At 42.8% G+C, this 20,820-nt stretch overlaps 1 protein-coding gene across 2 annotated transcripts in view; it reads right to left on the bottom strand.

Annotated features, from left to right (window-relative positions):
- Window positions 1-20,820, bottom strand: part of ZMAT4 (zinc finger matrin-type 4) — a 338,086-nt gene that overhangs the window by 186,856 nt on the left and 130,410 nt on the right. For both annotated transcript variants that reach the window (XM_037142512.2, XM_037142513.2), the window contains exon 3: window positions 20,628-20,717. In XM_037142512.2, the coding sequence (XP_036998407.2) occupies window positions 20,628-20,717 (90 nt within the window). The remainder of the gene's footprint in view (window positions 1-20,627; window positions 20,718-20,820) is intronic.

The following is a 20,820-nucleotide window of genomic DNA, read 5'->3' as shown; positions in this document are numbered from 1 at the left end:
AAAAATATAGTTAATGGACAATGGTGGGGACTGACTGTGGGAGTTGGCGGGACATGGTGAGGGGCAATGGGGAAAAAGGTGGTACAACTGTAACTGAACAATAAATAAGTGAATAAAAATATTTAATGTCTTAGTGGTAAAAATATAAAATAATATATATGCTTCTTTATAAAATAACAAGATCTTTCATTTCATTGTGATAAGCCTTAACAATATTATGCGTCTTCATCAACAGTAACATGATTTTTAAATATTGGTGCTTTTATAATGTCAGATATCAGGAAATGCTGCTACTACCGTCATCTGTAGATCACATTTATAATTGAAAGAAATACTAAATTTCCAGGTGTTAGTGCAGATGAAGACGTAATGATTTTCCACATAAGTTCGCAAATCTCTAGAATTCTACTCACAAAGCCCTTGGAAGTTCAGGGACCCCTATTAAAAACTGTGCTGTAGCCCCTGTGAGGATAAGACGGTCAGACTGGGCCAGATGCAAAAGAAGTGGGAGCAGGAGCAGAACCGCGCCAGCTGACCTACAGGGACATCACCTTCAAAGGTGCTCCCCCAAATAGTCATTTCCTCCCTCTGATCTACTCCACCCGGTCTGGAAGAATCTATCTCAGTCAGTTTGGGGTTTTATCTTCTTTAGCAAAACCTCCTTTGAAACAGCACTGGCCTTTGAGAAACACACAAACTCTCTCACGCACCCACACATCTCTTAAAGTTAGAAGACAATTTTACAAACTGGGGAAGAAAATAAAGAACCAAGTATAACAACCAATTATTTAAAAATAAATTATATAAACTTTGGGAAAGCTTCTGAAAATGGAGAAATGATGGACATAACCACAAAAAATGATAAGCAACCACATTAGCAATTAAACTGTATCAACTAAATAAAGTCCCATTTTTACCTATCAAATTAGCAAAAATTAATAGCTGGTATTTATGAGGATAAGATAAAGTACACGTTTCCATACATGAAGAGTGGAAATACAAATCAGTACAAAATTTCTGGAGGGCAAGATTGTTACCCACATCAGAAGACTGTAAAGTGTGTGTACAATGTAACACAGCAATGCCACTAGCAGGCTTTATTCTAAGTGAGTGCCTGCACAAGTAAACAAAAATATAGCTACAAGTTTGATATAATATAAATATCCATTAGCAAGAGATTGATGAAGTAAATTGCAGAATACTCATTCAATAGAATAGTAAAAATGAAAAGATATCTCTGGTAAGTATTGAAATAAGGAATTTAACTAAATTATTTTATTACATAAAAAGACAGGACACAGAACATATATCTATTGTGTGACCCCATTTCTGCCAAAAGCATGTATGTGTATATAGAGAGTTTATGCATAGTTCATATAGCCTACATATAATATCATTTATGTATAGAAACATGACTATCAGAATAAAATAAATATATCTATTTATTTGCAGACATATCAAAGAAACCAGAAATTATCTATACCATAGTGCTAACAAAAAGATCTCTCAAGAGTAAAATTTTTATTTTCAATTTAAATAAATAAATATAGAAAACAATCATTGTATATTCTTTTATAATTAGAAAGGAAAATAATATTTCTGTTTGACAGAAAAGTAACCTGGTTTCAGTGTCTGCCAAAGGTAGATGTCTCTGAAAGGAGCCTTTGAATAATTAAGCTTTTAACAAGAATTCAGGACTTTAAAGCACTTGCTTACTTGGGCCATTTCAGTTAATACCTGAAGGCAGTAGCCTGAGGTGACAGCTGAACAGGGGGCTTCCTTCCCGATTATCTTCTGAAGGTCCCAGGATGTCAGGTAGAAGCCTCAGACAGCTGATTTGAGCTTGTCCTTGGCCAGGGTTGCCCCATAAGCAAGGAAATGAAGGCCAAGAAATCTGCTGTAAAGGTAATGATGCTCTGCAATGACAGAGGCCTGGCTAAAGCCCAAGCATCACGTTCCCACACGTTCATCCCACACGTACTAAGAACCTACTACAAAAAAGAACTGGAAATCGCCAAACTTCTGGACATTATGGAGAGAAAGGAGTCCTTAAAATACGGGAAACACACACAGATAAACTACAAAACGGAATGCTATGGGGGGTCACAGGTCACAGTGGTCTTCACAGTGCAGGTGCTGTTTGAACTCAACCATGAACGAGGAATGGGCTTCTCAAGGCAATGAAGGGAGAGGATGAGCAGTCATTTCTGGGAGGGCGAACAACAGGAAGGAGGGAAGGAAGGAAGGAAGGAAACAGGAGGGGAGGAGTGGAGGGAGGGGGAGGAGAAAAGGAAAGAAAGAAGGGAGGGAGGCTGGCTGGTGGCAAATGGTTCCAGGAATGAGGAGTGTCTGATTGACATGACTTGGGGGTTCACCTGGGTAAATGCCAGTAGCTGAGTCCAGAAGGTTAACTGGGGTGGGAAAACAAAGGCCTGTTTAGGGACCCCTTAGAGAAAATCCCCTACCGGGGGTGTGGGGTTCCCTGGCGCTGCATGGTAGATGTTTCTTTCTTGATGAAGCAGGAAGGATTGACGCACAGATTGTGCCTGCTGTCTTGGGTTCTCCATCCAGCCACTCCAAGGACTGTGGGCACCCAGCCAGCAGACACGGAAGGCAACCCTGCTCAAGGCTGAGAACCGGGAGGTGGAGTGAGGAGGTTGAGGCGAGGCCAAGGGGCATTTAGTTGGCTTAGTTAGCACGCTCGATGTCTTTGATGTTTCTATAAAATATCAGGGACACCTGCTCATCATTGTTCCAAATGAGGGAAAAGAAATGTAATAATATGTACCCAAGAATTCACTGTTTCTGTCCTAAGAAGAATACATGGGGCAGATCCCTCTCCCCACGTCCAACACCCCTCCTTGGTGTCGCCACGTGGTCCTGCCCAGCTGTGACTCACAAGTGTCTCCCAACTGGCTGATTGAGAAACACCCATCTTGGATATAGGACGCCCTGTACAGCTCAAGAATTGTTTCTTTACACAGGGCATGAATCTACAGACACACTCTGTCTGGGCAGAGTGGAGGGAGAATGAAATCCTCTGGCCAGTCTCTGCCCTTAGTGCCTTGCAGCTCCTATGTCATGTCAAACAAAAATAATGAGTGAGGCAAGCCCAGGTTGGGCAGCCCTTAGAAGGGAGTGGTGCCCTGCCAAGAAGTTTATTCTACAAGAAAACACATCATCAAAGTATACAAAGAAGATGGGGACGAGATGAAATCTAGACATGAGAAAGGCAATTTTGTTGACAAAATTTCTGGGCTGCATAGAAGAAAAGACAGACTCAGAACAAGGGTCAGGAGGCAGAGGCATCGGGCCCAGTGGGAGCTGATGAAATCTTGATCTTGTTCTGAAACAGCAGGAAGGGACAGAGATGAGGTGACCAGGGTCAGACAGGGCAGAAATGCAGGATCTGGATGTGACAGGTGAGTGGGGCCAAGCGTAATTCAATAATTTTTAGCCAGAGGAAATGGAAAAAGCTTGGTATTACTAAATCATAAAAGGACATATAAGAGGGGAAGCAGGTTTTGTGGGGAGAAAATATAAGTCCACTTTGGCATGGTTATTCCAGATGGAAAACTTCCACAAGTTCATGATTCTATGACCATAGGACTCTATTTTCAATACATAAAAGCAAACTGCAGGGGAGAAATCCAAATAAGTGACATATTAAAACATCTTCCCTTCGCTCAAATAACAGCATTTCTCAGAATAGAGAGGTATGTCATCATATTTAAGACTTAGTGTTTTGAGCAAAACAGAAGACTTAAGCTAATCAGTCATTTGCATCTTAGTATGAACGAGCTCATAAGGTCTTTTCCCAAAGCAAGACTTTGGAGGGGAGGTGGCAAGAGTGTCTGAGAGTCAATCACATGGGCCCTGAGAGGGAATGAAGGTCAGCAAGAGGACACAGGCAGCACGTTCCTTACACTGTGCCTGCAGAGCTTCCAGGCAACATCACCCCACTTCCAGCCAGAGAATGGATTTATCCCAAGCCTATCTCTAAGCGGTCACCAAGTCAGTGTCTCCCAAACCCATGACCCAAAAAGCAAGAGAGCAAAGGGACATTTGATATTTGATATCTCATATTGCTCAGCACTCAGCTCCCCTCTTGGGGAAACAAAAGATCATTCAGTGTTTTACTGAGTATTTAGTAGTAAGATGCACAATTTTTGTTTCGTGGCTCATTTCATCTCTACAACTGCTTGAATAGGAATCAGTTAAACTTCCCTTACTCTACACATGCGTGGTTTTCCTCCTACGCTCTGCCTTGTTCCTTCCATGTCTTTGTTGTGTCCTCATTGCCTTCCCAGCAGTAGGCTTCTACGCTCTCCTTACCTCCACTCCCCTTCTCTGCCTCCCTCTCCTCTCTCCGCCTCATCTCCCCTCACACTCTCTCCCTAGATATTCTCAACCACAGAGATCACACACAAACCTCTATCTTCCACCAAAACCGCTCCTATGAGGTCCAGACACATGTCCCCCTCTATTTGATATAATCTCTTAAATGTCTTATTCACTCCTCAAAGTCAATATTGTCTAAAGTAAATTGTCTTATCCAAACCTAGTCTTTCAGAGTTTTCTCTCAGCAAAAGCTCCTGTATCTACTGCTTTGTAACAAATCAACCAAACAAACTTAATGGTTTAAAGCAACAACTCTATATCTAGCACATAATTAATGTGCTAGATATATATACTAGATATATATACTAGCACATATATATATGTGCTAGATATATATAGTAATTAATGTACTAATTATGTGCTAGATATATAACTTAATGGTTTCATGGTTTAAAACAACAACTATAATGGTTAATGTTTAAAATGAACTTAATGGTGTAAAACAACAACTATATAAGTAGTACATAATTAGGCAGGTCAGCAGTTTGGGCAGGACTCAGCACTTATAAGTGGTCCTCCTGGTCTGAGCTGGGGTTGCGTGCTCTCCAAGTTTGCAGGCAGCTTACTGGGTGGCTGGCACTGGCTGGTTTCTGAGGTTCATTATGGCCTCCACCTCCATTCATATGTTCTGTCATTCTCCAGTCAGCTGACCCAGACCGGTCGCCAGAGTCCAAGAGAATGAAGAGCCTAAAAGCAATGCACACATGTGTTCTTGGCTCTGCTTTTGGTACATTTGCTACTATTGCACTGGCCAAATCAAACTGGGTGGTCAAGGTCTGAGTCAGGTTGGGAGGCTAATTCCAAAGGGCATGGATATAAGGAAGTGGAAACAAGATAGTGTCATACACGGGTTCTCCATCACTAAAGATGTCAACTTGAAATTCTCTCCAATTCGTTCTCCTCATCTCCACTTCTTTTACTCTAGTTTCTACTCCCCTAAACCTCTACAACAGGACCCCAGCAGTCCCCTCACGCCCCTCTGGGACTCACTCCCTCTAGGACTCCCTTCAATCATTTCCCCATACTGCAACAGAGTAATTTTTAAATGTAAAATCTGATCATTTCTGTCTCCTAGCTTAAATTCTTCCATGGGTTTTCATTGCACTTAAAGACAAAAACTTCTTTCAATAGCTGGGTTTTTTTTTTAGAGTCCTTGATAATAACTATTCAGTAGCACCTGGTGTTCCAACTTCACTATTGATAGTGCTCCTTCACCCTCAGAAGTGTCCTAGTTTCGGTGATAAATTACATCCTCACCCTGTCCCTAAAAACCTCAGTGGTCTGGCTCCTACTTAGTGCTTCTTCCAGCCTCTTCTCCCACCACCTCCACTTTGTTCTACCTCGCCATGCCCACCTGCCTTCTATCCCACCCAAAACATTCGTGAATACTATTCTCTCTCCCTGGAATGGTCTTCCTTACTTCTTAATTCTTCCTTTTTATTTGTTGATTTGAAAGAGGATGAGAGAGAGAAACATTAGTTAGTTGTTCCACTTATTTATATATTTATTCATTGGTTGATTCTTGTATATGCCCTGAATGGGGACCAAACTCACAACCTGGGCATATTGAGATGACATTCTAACCAACCGAGCCACCTGACCAGGGCCTTCCTTATTTCTTTACCCAGTTAATGCCTATGCACCTTAGAAATAACTTAGATGCCCTTAGGAATCGCTGCTCAGAGAGATCTTCCTTCAGTTCCCAGCCAGGTCACCTCCCTGAGTGGTATTTCTCAGCACCATGTCCACTCATCCACAGCACGTCTCAGAGTTACCATTTCCAACTGAGGGCAGAGACCTTGTCTTCACAGGGCTGTGCTCACCACTTACTCTATATGCGGAATAGGCACAAAACAGGGACCCATAGGTTATATAGGTGAATAATTATTGCATAGACCATAAAGGAAATATTTAAAAATAGAAATAACCCACAGATCCAGTTTATTTATAAATCATAATGTTGGTTTCCAGAGAATATTTAAATCACATGCTATTAAAATCAGAAAGCAATACGTGATCAGTTAGTCCAGGGAGTTTGCAATCCAGGAGGGTGACTCATCCAAGATCACTCAGCCTTCCTCAAAGTCCAAGAGAAGTGCAGACAAGGACTACAGCGTTTCTGTTTCCTGTCTAAGACTTGCATTGCAGGGGACAAGACTTGCACTGAGAAGCTTTAAAACTTCTTCCAGGCCCAGATATTCTTTTGTTATGAGTTTAACTTTTCTTTGAGAGCACCCTATCTTTCCCTCCTTACCCTTCCTTTCTTCTCTTTACCTCCTTTTTGCCTTATTAGCTGTGAAAGCAGAGAGCTACGGCCTAGGAAGGAAGCCACAGTGCATACACAAAAACATAAAAATGTGAAATCTGTATGAAGAGGGGAGTGGGTAGGAAAGACACACGAAAGACTCTTATTTCTTGGTGTTCAGGAAACTTTAGGTCAGAGTTCTAGCTGGCACTTTTCCATCCCCCATTACAACAACTCAGATAATGGATAATGAGAGATCAAACAAATTAATTTGTCAATTCTAGGATGTGACACAATGACCATTCATTTCTGGGGTTGCTAATGCCAACTAGTGACCTTCTAGGATTATGAACAACTGAAATGTGAAGAGAAAATTTAATAAGAAAAGGTCAAACATCACTCAATGCACCAATGAAACAAGATTTTTTTCCTTTTACAATAATACATCAAAAACTAAAAAAAAAAACAACACTGTCCTATTATACATATTCAATACCTATCGCCCAAACTATAATGATTATTTAAATTATATAGGGGTAATATTTGCTGAACTCGTGGGTACCTGAAATCATAGAGATTCTTTTAAAGGCCAACTGTAAAACCAAGTTAATGACTCTGAAGAAAAGTGCTTTTTTCATCAGGAATTCACAATAAAAATAACTTTGTTGTTCACGCAGTATTTTTAAATATAATAGATGAATTATACATAATCACAAGATGATCTAGCTATACAGTGTCACTGATCATGAGGAACAGTGCTTGTCACAAGCACATAATAGCCCAGTACCGTGTTCCCTCACATACAGAGGTCTTCGATGGGGTTTCAAGAATGACACACTTAAACAGCAGCATTTTTGTAACTGTGGAAATCACTGTGCCATGACCGAATAATACAACCCGTGAGCAAACGGGAGGGGGTACGACCAACCGCACTGAGCACCTGGCTGAAGCTGTGTGTGCTGTTACCCGGCGCTGTTCTGAATATCTCACTCTTTCCTGGCTACACTTGAACACGGGGGCTGGGTAAGGGCCAAGTAACGACAAGACCTACGTGCTCCTCCAAGCAGAGCTCCGATGTGCAAATGCCAACACCATATTTTTCACTCTTTATATTAGGTTAAGTTCTTTAAAATGAGAATGTTATTGAATGCTGTAGTATTTTTTCTCAGTTGTTCTAGTTCCTTGTCAATTACTTAGGGCTTCTGCAGAAAATGTATCTGTCTGCAGCATTTAATCCTGGAATACAGAGCATTGAATTTCTCCACTAGCTCACTCTCATCAGTCTGCTGTGTGTTTCCTCTATCAAGTAAAGATTCACTGTCACCTGGTCCATTAGAAAAGAGAACAAAGTAACAGTTGCTGAGCACCTATCTACCCCTCACCAGGCCCTGTGCTCCCTACTTGACATTCACATTATCACATTTATTCTTCACTGCACTCCTGGACCATGCAAGTGGTTGCCAGCATTTTTCAGATGAGGAAACCAAGTTTTAGAAAAATCAAGGAACTTGACCAAGGTCACCCGGCTAGCAGGAGTTGGAGGCCAGATGCAGCCGCAGGGCCGTTCCCCAAACCCACGCCTTTTCCTTACATCACACTGAACTGAGTGGCACCACAGCACCTGACCCCTCAGACTTGCAATAGGTGTGGAAGGCCACCAGCTCTCAGGAGGGACATGGGAAGGAAAGGGCCTGACTGGGATGAGCCAGCGAACATCGCCGCGGCCCACTTGCAGGCTCTGAGTGGCAGAATTCTCGGAGTCACTCCCGTAAAGGATGCTTTACAGGAGCGTAGCACTACTAATGTCACCAATGCATTGAAATGGCTGAGCCAGGAGTAAAAGCCAGAACTGTATTTCTTAAAAATAGAGAAAGGCAGTTCATCAAAGGCTGCCACAGGGAGGTGGGAGGATGAAAGAGGTACTAGAATTAGATGACCTCAGTTTTGATCCTTCTGTGTGTCTCCACTGTCCTCTGGACCTTTTTATCTCCTTTGTCTACAGGCACGGCAGTGTTCACCTGATCACATCTTCTGAGAAGGCTGTAAGATCACGTATGTGAAGCTCCCAGTGCCACCTGTGATACAGGACAGGTGCAGAGGAGAGGTTTGCCAGATTCAAGTTTAAAGAGACATTTTACTTCAAATTAGTAAAAGTCAGTGCAGCATCCCTGCTTTTCAAACGTATCTCTGCAAGGCTTTCTGGTATTTATCACGAGACATCAATCTTTGTCTTAGCATTACCTGCACCAAATCCAGGTCACATGAAGTTATAAATGAATCGTGTATTCGAATGTCACAACCCTTGGCTGGTTCTCAGGCAAAAATAAAAAAATAATATACCTACATTATACAATTTCTAAAAGAACACATCGAGCTAAACAAAGCCAAATAGTCACGAGGCAGAATGTAGTAAAGGCAACAGACTTCTTTGTTCTACAAGAATAACATTCTGAGCATGAGGAACGCCCAGAGGTTACTAAAAAGAAACAGAACAGGCACATGGGGTCACCTAATGGGAAGACAGCGGGCGTGATTTATGGCATAGCCCTATGAGAGAAAAGGCTCACTAAGCTATGTAGGACAAAGGAAGGAAGGGAGGCAAGATTATCTCACAGCCCTCCCTGCAGCCGGAGAAGAGATGAAGATAAATGGACCCAGACACATAAGAAAAGAAATTTGATTAAAAGGATAAAAATTTTCAGGAAAGAGTTGGGACATAAGAGAAAAAACAAAGATGTTTTATGATATTCTGGCATGTTATCCAAGGAAACCTATCTACCAGGGAAAAAATATTTTTTTCCAAGATGGAAAAATGTGCTTCAGACCCAGACACCTGAAGAGAGAAAACACAGCAGCAAAGGATGTGAAAGCCAGAGAACCCAGGGGCCACATGCCAGGGAGCCACCAGACTGTGCTTCCGGGCTCCTTCCCGGGCACCCCTGCCAGACCCTGAAAAGAAAACCCAACGGATAAACTAATGTGTTCAGAGCTGGAATGAGAGCATGATTATTGCAGAAGAAATCGCTCTTTTGCAGTCTGTAGTCACCAGAAATCTTGTATTTAAACTAACCAAAACAGAAATATATTCTGATTCATGTTCAAGGGCTCCTTCAGTATGCAAAGTGAGACATATGCTAAGGAATCTGACCTGTACTCTTCCAAGTCTTAAGATCATCCAACAGATCTGCTCAATCTCTTCACCCCTGAGTCTGCGCTAAAATGTCCTCCAGAGAACTTCCCAAGTGACACTTTTTTCTTATGGGTGAAAGACGGTTGGGACCCAAGAAGGACATCTACCACTGTTAGCTCCACATCACACCTCTGCTAACAGCCTTGATTTGCGGTAAAACAGCCACAAATCAAGGACCAACAGGAGGAAGCAGGCAGTGACTAGCGGTACGGACAGGAAATAAGTAAGTGAGCGGGATCTTCAAGGGCCAAGATGGAGCTGGAACGCGTAGGTCCCGATCAGAAGCGATTGCTGGAGAGACCAGCCTGTGCTTGCAGAATACACCCTCCAAGAACCTGTCTCTCCCTTCCCTCGGGTTTTTCCTATTAGAGGATGACCCACAAAGGCCAAGAACCCAGTGAAGACTCTTATGGAAAACATTCATAACCCTCATTTTCTAGAACAAAACCAATCTTACAAAATATTCATTTAACAAAGGCACTTTGCTAGCTCTATATCTAAATATATTTAGTGCTGTTTAACAAAGGCACTGAGAGTTTATGGAAATGCCCTATAAGATTTTCCATAGAAATAATACATTTTATTAAAATTATTTTAATCATAATTTTTAAAGAAAAAATAACAGGACACTTATCTTACTGTAAAAACAGGAACAATCATTCCTGGCACCCCTCTGTGTGAAGTATTAAGAGCACAAAGGTAAACGAGGTGAGGACCCTGCCCTCGCACAGTCTGAAGCCTTGCTCTCTGGGCTCTGCGGCTCTGCCTTTTAATCTGAGGAAGGACAGGATGAACCCGCTGGGACTTACTGGACCGGTGTCCCATGAGCACATCTGAGCTGTTGTGACCCCTTAAATAACCCCAGCTCTCCTGCGGGAAGCACATATGACCGTTGCCAACATCTGCATCCCTCTCTGGAAATCCTCCAGGTCACTTCCTGCTGGCTTTGTTCAGGATGTCAGGGGTCTGGCACTATCTTCACCCTGGTCCCCCCACCTTGGGGACTGTCTTGAGCTCACTTAACACACTGTCCTGGCTTTGGACGTCAGCACACCTGTGGGTATCTGCAGCCGGTGCCTCCGTGGGATCCACTTCCTGGGCCGGCCCCTGGCTTGGCCTCACCCTCCATCCGAGAAGTAGACAGCCGTGACTGAGTTGAAGCCATGAGAACAAAAGTCTACCTGTCCCTTCTCCCTTGTTGCCTCCTACTCTTCTGCGGTAGCAACTTTGCCTTTACTCAACTTTACTCCTGCTCAACCTGGATCAACACGGAACAATCTGGAGAAAGGCTTTTCGTCCCTTCCTTCCTGCTTCTCCCATCTTTCTGCTCTCTGGGGCATGGCCTTAAAAATGCAGGTTAAAACGGCTGCAGGAAGAGGCAGCAACAGTCTAATTGTGCAAGTTCTAAACCTGAACGTCATCCCAAAACCTTCTTCTCTTTCACACCCATTATTCAGTTCATCCATTTTTACCTACTTAATTACTCCTCAAATTTATTGATTTCCCATTTTTCACTGCTGCCATGACCCTCATTGAAGGCCACACTCTTTCAGTGAAATAATGAAAGCGTGACATTTGACACTTCACCTCCCCTCTTTTTTCCGTTAACCCACTCTCTGCATGCCGGGCACTGCCTGCTCCCGTCTCTGAACACTAGCCGCACCGCCTCTCTTTTATTCCTGAGTGCGCCACCATTTCTGTGGCTGCAGAGGCTTTGCACATGCTGTTCCCTCTGCCTGGGACCCCCCTCTCCTCTCACCTCTTTGCCCAGTTAATCCGTATTCATCTTTCAGATACAGCTTAAGCATCACTTGCTCAGAGCAGCCTCCTCTGACCCCGAAGACCTTATGATTCCCCATTTTAGGCATTTGCATTTTTTTCCTTTATTTGCATAATTGTATGATCCTTAAAAAATTAATGCCCATATCTCTCACTGTCCTGTAAACACTGTAAACAGACACTATATCTGCTTCACTCACCATTAAATTCTCAGCAATTACTACAGTACCTTACTCTGGGTAAGTAATGAATTAAATTAATTTCTTTTTTTAACATTTATTTACTTATTTTTAGAGAGGGGACAGGAAGGAAGAAGAGTGGGAGAGAAACATCAGTGTGTGGTTACCTCTCATGTGTCCCCTACTGGGGACCAGGCCTGAAACCCAGGCACGTGCCGACTGGGAATCGAATCAGCGACCCTTTGCTTCATAGGCTGGTGCTCAATCCACTGAGCTACACCAGCCCAGGCAAATTAATTTCTTAAATAAAAGAATAAATGAATGAAAAATGCATACTGTGTTTGAATCTTGGCTGTATCACTTACAAGATGTGTGATTTTGGCTAAGATACTTGACCCAAGCTATAGTCTTTACATCTTTTTAAATGGAAGTAACAAAGTTGTGAAATTCAAATGAAATATCTAACAAGCACTTAATATATGGCCTGACACATAAAAAGGGGCTAATCGGTGGCCTGTTAACAACAGACTATATCCAATGATATGTCCACAATAGAACAGCAATGGAGTTACAGAGGACAGGATGGAAGTGACAAGGCTTTCAGTGATCAAAGACTCGTGATACTAACTCTACTGTTAAAAAGAAAAAAATGAGGTACTTTCATAGCTGCCATTTGGGGGAATCCTCCTGTTCTCTCCTCTAGATCGTACTCTGCGTAGAGGGAGTAATTACGACACATATTTCAGTGTGAATGAGTTTCAGAACCAGAATCCCAAGCTAGAGACCTGGTCTCAGGCCTGGAAGGTCATGTACAGATAGGTGCTGGCCTGCACACTTGATTCATGAGGGGTTCTGTTTTCTTCATTTAGCTTATTGCTGGTGTACCTGTTAAAGTGTCGATTCCACTTTGAAGTACCGTTTGGAGAAGAAATATTAACCTTTCCAGAAGCTATTAGTGATGTGTAGTGACAAGAACTATTCTAAATTACTGCTGCTCCATAAAGCTCCGAGTTTTGGTTACTATCAGTTGAGTGTGATGTGTAGGCGGTGGAAGAAACAAAACACCCTCATTTTCCCACAGTTTTGCAGGCCTCGAGCAAATTCTTATAACATACCCTGAGGTCAGAAATTTCAAGCTATCTGCATTGAAAAAAAAAAAAAGGCAGAAACAATGGTGTGGATTCCAGCTCAGGGGTGTGGAATGATACTTCCTATCGAGTAAAACCTTCAACCTGCTGGACACCCATGAACTAAAACTCACAAGGAAGAAAGGACAAGGCAGCTTCAGAGTCTGGAATGTCCCAAAGGGGCCATTCCTGTGAACAGGGAGACACACACCCAGCCACAAAAACATCTCCTCTTCCTTCACGAAAATCAGCCCCTTCACACAGCAGCCAGCAAATACTTTCTGTAAATATTTTACTCAGAGAGTAAATGGAGCAGTGGGCAAACGTAGGTTTACAGTTGCTCATATAGAAAATATACAATAATTAATAATAATACAAGGATAACCTCATTGTTTGCATACTTAGGACTATAAACCTACTTTTGCCCATCCTTGTATTTTAGGCTTTGCGAGATGGACAGTGTGTCCCACAACCACTCACCTCTGTTGCTGTGGAGTGACGAGGACCCACAGACGACGTGGACAGGACTGAGCGTGGCCATGTGCCCAGGACATTAAAATTCGAATTTCACGCCTTTTACGTCAAAATACTGCATCACAAGAGACCACATCTTTCCATGTATAATGTGCACCTTTTTTGCCCAAATTTTTGAGGGAGAAGTAATCAAGATGCGCATGATACATGGGCAGTACCTAAAATACCTTGCATCTGTTTTTGTGTTTTGTAATTATTTGTTATAGAACATTTCTCATACCATAACATAAGTGATAAAATTCCATTGTAGTACAAAAAACAAGTATCGAAATATAAATAAATAAATAATTGAATTAAAATGTTACAACGAAAGATTTTTTTTTCCTGACAGTATGGGACAAAAATGTGGGTGTACATTATACACAGCAAAATACAGTATTAATCTTCTCTTGATTTTTTTCTAAGCATTTATTTTTTTAACATTTTATTTATTTATCTTTAGAGGGGAAGGAGAGAGGGAGAGAAATATCAATGTATGGTTGCCTCTCATGAGTCCCCTGCTGGGAACTGGCCTGCAACCCAGGCATGTGCCCTGACTGGGAATTGAACTGTGGTTGTTTGGTTCGCAGGCCTGTGCTCAATCCACTGAGCTACACCAGCCAGGGCTTCTAAGCATTTAAAAAATGTAAAATCCATTCCCAGCTTGCAGACCCTACAAAAATAGGCAATGGTGGCATTGGCCAGCAGCTGTTTTCTGACTTCTGAATTAAGACACTAAGTAAATACTAACTCAGGCCTATTTTTCCATTGCTTTTCAAGTCTTCAAGGTGAGATCAGCAAGCCTGTGCCTCGCTGAACTACAGAAGTTGTACAGTGCACAGGAGAAACCAAAGAATGGGTCCAACACACAAAGAATACAAGAGCCCATGAAATAACACTCACGATACGCTTCACGGTGTATAATGCAGCTTCACACGGAGAGGGCTTCCCTGGAGCCCCGTCCCAACTCAGAGAGGTGGGCAGGGCAGAGACTGTGGGCCCTGATTAAAACCACGGCAAGTAAGGTTTAGAAAGTCCAAAAGAAAGTTGTAAAAACAACTCTGTAGCAGAGCCAGGACCAGAATCCCCATGAGTTCAATAAATCTGGACAAAGTAAATGTCAACGTGATGTCCGGATGTTGGTCTGTACCCTTGTCCACCACCCCAACCTCAAATGCCTTCATCGCACTTCTGGGTGAATATTCTCCCCCTAAAATTTATGCCCACCTCAGACATGGGACCTTATTTGGAAATAAGGTCATTGCAGACCAGTTACCATGGAGCCACCCTGGACTGCAGTGGGCCCTGAATCCAATGACCAGCCTCCCTAGACCAAGAGGGAAGGACACACAGAAGCCATGTGAAGGCAGACTGGTGTGTTGCGGCTGCAAGCCAAGGTTTCCCAAGGTCGTCGGTGACCCCCAGCAGCGAAGAGAGAAACAGGGACCTGATTTCCAGTCAGAGCCCCAGAGGGAGGCCCTGCCGACCCCTCTATTTCAGACTTGCGGCCTCCAGAGCTGTGAGAGAATAAATTTCTGCGGCTCTAACTTTGTTGTCATTTGCTAGAGCAGCCCTAGTTATCTACCACAGCCACCCACCCACTGGCACCTCACACCCTAGAAATACCTTTGAGTTTCATTTCCCTGAAGACATTGCTCATGCGGACTCCACACTCAGAAGAGCCCTTTCCCACTGTCCTTCCCTTGGCTCACCCATGTCAGTCCTTCAAAAGTCAGCTCAGCGTCGCTTTCTCTACGAAGCCTGTTCCCTGTCCCATCCTCCCAGGAGAGATCGGGGACCCCTGGCTAATGTGCAGAGGGCAGCCCTGGCGTATGTCTGCAGTAGCACTTATCACACTGTATTCAAAGCCCAGCCCCCACCAGATCCTGATTTCTGCTGAAGAAGGTTCCACATCTTTTTATCTTCGTACCCCCAGCACTCAGTGGTGCGAACTACCTGTTTCATGAAGTGACGTGGTGACCTAGTTTACGTCCCAGAAAAAATTTTATCTTGCTTTCTCTTTTTCCAGCCTTGTTTATGCCACTTAGCAGCTGTGTGACCAGAGTCAAGTTACTTAATCTCTCTGTTTCCGGTGACTTCTCTGAGGGCTCCCTGGTGCGGAAGTTGGGAGGATTAAATGTGTTCATGTACATAAGCATTTAGAACTTAAGTGGGAAGTGCCCGGATAAGTGACAGCTACTGTTATCATTTTGCCCCAGAACAACAATGCTTTCAGGCACTGGACCCAGAGATGGCTCCAATGCCTGAAAATAAGGTACGATTTCAAGATTGGTGGAAGGAGCCTGGGGCTCAGATTTACGGAAGCAGGAAGACTCACAGTCTCAGATCCCCACCAATTTGGACAAAGCAATGGTAGTCGTTTGGGCAGGTGGGTCGGATTAGACTGAGTCCTCCCAACCTGAAACCCGGGATGTGTAGGTACCCGGGGACGTGATATCGGAGGTTCTCAAGCTATGCTGGGTCCTTCAGGGCTCAGGGAAACCAGGTAAATATTTAGGCCCGATGAGCATGATCAGGCTAACCAAATGCCAAGTTTCTCCACTTAGAAGGAATTATATTAACTCCATGTAAGAACACTATTTACTTAACACTGACTGGAGATTTAGATAGGCAGTTAGTTATCTTTACAGGGTAAAAATAAAAGTAAAACTAAGTCACCCTTTTACTTAAAAGTGCTGTTTTCCAAACAGACAATTTTTTCCAAAGCATGTGACCCATGGCTAAGAAGATAATAAAAAGGGCCATTGGTGAAACACTGAGATTCTCAATGCGCTAGAGGATTTCTAAAGTCCTTTTTTGGCTAGAACGCTCAGGGGATTACTGAAAGTTTCTCTGAGGCAATCAACTATAACAATGTATTTTACATGTAATTTTACTTTGTGGCATCAAGGGGAAAATGTCTTGCTCTAAAATTTCAAGGGAAAAAAAGCACAGAGGATCCAAAGGAGGATTCTAAACAGTAAAAGCATGGTAAAGGGGGAATTTTAAAAGCTAGAAATACCAGGACAGGAGACAAAAATACATTTAAGTTTTTAAACAACAACAAAAATGTCAAATGACCTGGAATAGAACTTGGGACTTGGCAATAATAACTGGCACTCCTGCAGACGTAAACGCGGGGTTACCACGTGCTCCAGACGACTAGGAAGGGGGCGGGAAGGATGCGCCGTCATCACCAGCCCCACAAATCGGAGGAGTCACTGACAGCCCAAGGTTCATTTGTGGTCAGGGTTTGGAAAGTCAGCCACAAGTTTCCTCTCCTTCTAGAAGCCACACACTTTGTCGGGTATTCAGGGCAACACGGAGCTGCCCACCATCAGCCAACACTGGGGTGCAAACCCGCCACAGCCCCCGGAGGCAGAGCAGTGGGAGCATGGGCCGGAACAGAGAGGCGAGCGGAGGAAGCCTTCCAAACACACAGGCTGTTGGTGGGAAGAGGAACAATAATGACAATCATGCACACAGAAAGCCCCTGAAAAACAAAGTGCTAAAGAAATGAATTACCTCAATTGGGCCTTACAACAAACTTGTATGTTAGATCTTATTGTTATCCCATTTTACAACCCTGTGGAAATAAACAAAGACCAACTACATGAGCACGAGAAAAGTTATTTATTCAAAGCTTGCTACAGCACGGAATGAGCCACCATCACTTGTGTCTGGAGGAGATTCAAAGGCAAGCAGAGAAACGGGAAACTTCATAATGGTAAAAAGGGGAGGCTTCAGGTGTGCCCTGCGTGGAGGCTGCTGCCATGGGGACACTGTAGGTGAGTTATCTGGGAGAGGACATCCTATGTGATTGGTTAGGAGGTATATATATATATGGCTTTCTCTGGTTGGTCTTTTAAGTTGGAACTGGGGACAAAACTCAGGGAAGCTGACAGGTAAGAATCAAGCCCTGTTCTTTTGGGGTCTATTGTTACAGGGGTTATTATTTGATTTCCTGAGTGAATACTGAAGACTTTCTGTAAGTCTCATTTAGGCAGGCTTCCTGCACTGGTTACTGTCCACGAACGGTTTGATTTCCTTGGACAAAATTCTATTTTACACATGGTCTGGCCATTGTCCATTTGTATTTTCAGTCTCTCAACCCTTAGGTATGAGTCTGTACAAAATAAAGTCGGTCCAAATAATTACCAACATTGACTCTCAGAGCCCTGGAGAGGGGCTGGGCCTCTGTACTTTACCCCCTGCATCCAAATGCCTAGAGACAAAGATACGCTCACCTGTGGCAAGCCAATCAGCGTAATAAAAAGCACCAATCATCTCTTTCAAACGTGAGATCATGACATTGTTTTCCTGCCTGCTGATTTGCTTTAACACTATGATTTATACGTTATAGAAAAATAATTTAATAAATAAATCAATGGTAGATCAAAATTTTCAAAAGAAACATCAAAGGAAAAGTCCTCAAATCCTTGCAAATACTTCTTGCTCTAAAATCCAAATATCTTCCATCCCATAAACACCTGGAGCTTACTGGCAGAACCAGAGCCTGAGTGGGGGGGCGGATCACGGGTCTGGGGGGATCATGGGTCTGGCTGGATTAGCAGGTTAGCAGGACCCTGTCTGGAGGAACCTCAGCTTGAGCTCCCACGCCCCCTTTCTGTCACCTGGTCAAGCACTCCTTAGGAGCTTAGACAAAAGTGCAAAGGTCAAGTGCAAAGGTCGAGTGCATGTGAGTGGGTAGAAAGTGATCTTGTTCAAGAGCAAATTGTCAAGTGTCCCTGACCCCAATGTTTCTATTAGGATAAGATGCTAAACGGCTATTGAATGAAGCAATACAGGCACCATTGCTGGATAATTTCAAAACACAAAAAAACAAAAAACTAATTCTGTCTCTTTTCTAATAGATACCCGATGGAAAGCATGATTGCAGTGTAGCTGAAGAACTCTGAGATCACATAAGTTCTTTGGACAAAATGCACTGGTCTTCCTTTCTCACTCCTACCGCCTACACCTGATACAATCCATTCAGGCCCGGAGACCCCCAACTCAAATGCCAGCTCTTCAGAAGAACCTTCCCTGATTGAATTGCCCTTGCATAGCTCACTTGCCCATTTTTCCCATGGGACTTTGTGAAGAGTGTTAATAAACCCCCACACTGTGGCATTACAGCTACTTTTTACACAATGTCAATTTTCCTCACTATACTATGAGTTTCTTTTAGACAAGTCTGTGTCTTATTCATCCCACTTTTCCTCACTGCCTGACATGTAGCAATGCACCTCATTACCTATGTGCTCATTTCATATTCCAAAAGCCCAGTGAGGGGGGTGTGATAATTACAGCCATATCGAGGTAACTGAGGCTCACAGAGATCAATTATCTGTCTAAGGACCTAAAGGGAAGCACTGACAGAACGGGAATCAGTCCCACTTCTTAGCACTTGCGAAGTTTTCAGGGCACCCTTTGCCTCCAATAAGCTCTAAATGCTGCTTCACCAAGGCAGTAAAGAAAATTTCAGTGTTCCAGATTAGTCTGTGTGTGAGCAGCTCATTTTGCGGTGCTAACAGACATGCTTGGAATTCATTAGCAGCAGCAGCCCCGATGCTCACTATCTTTGATCGTGTGCGGTTCTCTTGCTCTCTCTTTTCTTTCCTGTGAAGAATACACAGGTGCAGCTTTTGTCAAGTTTCTTCAACAATTATGTATTAATTTTAAATGCAGAAAAGAAGACTGGCATCTATGTGGCAGCAAAGAAAATCAGGATCACAAGCAAAAGTGAGAGTATAGGGTATAAATCTGTGCCTGCAGCCTCCTCAGAGCTCAAAGAGTAAGGAAATTCCATGTTTGTCATGGCTCCGAACATTCCACTTGGTGGTGGAGGGACTACTAATCGGTGCGGCCACTGAGGAAATCAGGATGGGATGCCTCACAAAGCTGACGACAGAACCACCGTATGACCCAGCAAATACACTTCTCGGTATTTATCCAAAAGAATGAAAACATTAGCTTGAAAAGATATATGCACACCTACATTCATTGCAACATTACTAGTAATAACCAAAATATGAAAGCAATCTAGATGTCCATCAATAGATAAATGGATAAAGATGATGTGGGGTATATATATATATACATATATATATACACACACACACACACACACACACATACACACACATATACAATGGAGTATTACTCAGCAATAAAAATAATGGAATCCTGTCATTTGCAACAACATGGGTGGATATTAATTGAAATAAGTCATACAGAGAAAGGCAAATACCACATGATTTCACTTCTACATGGAATTTTTCTCAAATATAAAAACAAACAGCAAAACAAAACAAAAACAGACTCATAGAAACAAAGAACAAACTGATGACTCCCAGAGTGGAGGGGCACAGGATGGGTAAAAAAGGGAATATAGCCCTTAATAGTGTGCTAACTTTGCATAGTGTATTTAATGGCAACTATATTTAGTATGGTGTTCACGTACCATAAAATATATAAATGTTGAATCACTATGTTGTACAGCTGAAACTCATATAATATGGTATGCCAACTACACTTTAATTTTTAAAAAGCAGCTCAAATAAAAAATAATCTTGCACTTATTAGGAAAAGTAAGTCCTGCTAGGAATATTTATTTCATCAGCCTTCACCTTGACCTGGCTGCAGTAAGCCCTTTGTTCTGACTGGACACCCTCAAAGCAACTTTGTAATCATTTGTCTTCCCAGATAAATGTTCCCTTGGGGAGAGGGGACACTGATCAAAAACCGCTGAGTATTTTTATTTGCAAGAAATGTACGGTCCTCATTATATATGAACAAATTCATATTCTGTTTTACATACCAAAGAAAAAATAAAATATGTAAAAGGCAGAGTATCTGCTCTTTCTGACAAGTTTGCCCCTTAGGGTTATGTCTTCCCGGCTGCTCGTCTTCTCATGGCCCCCATCTCCCCCACCCAACCACCTTCTGTCCCTGCACCTCTCTGCACTCTTTCTCTGTGCGGTCCCGGCACAGTATCATCAAGAAGTCCTCTAATACCATAACTGCAAATTCCACCAGGAAAAAGAAAAAAGAATTGCTTACAGGTAATATTTTCCATCACATTTAATGAGAACTGTTTCTACGTGGCTACAAGTCCTAGATTTGCAAAGTTCTTAGCAAACACAACAAATTGTGGTTTTTAATGGGATCACATGGTGCCAAATACTCACATTTTCTGACCGGAGCCTCTTGGCAGGACACCCACCATCCCTGGGGTGAAGCATGTAATACAGTCGGACTTTGCTTGCATGTTTTCGACTCTGGGAAGAAAAAGCAGAAGCAGATACTGTGAACGGGAAGGCATTTTAAGTCTTTGGAAACACAGCCAGTGACTGCAGCTGCCAAGAAGTACTTTTACTAGAA

This window comes from Artibeus jamaicensis, unplaced genomic scaffold (genome assembly GCF_021234435.1).
Source record: "Artibeus jamaicensis isolate MK-2021 breed Jamaican fruit bat unplaced genomic scaffold, CSHL_Jam_final scaffold_833, whole genome shotgun sequence".
NCBI lineage: Eukaryota > Metazoa > Chordata > Mammalia > Chiroptera > Phyllostomidae > Artibeus > Artibeus jamaicensis.
Note: the sequence above shows the minus strand (reverse complement) of the source record. Positions and strands in the feature narration are given on the sequence as shown.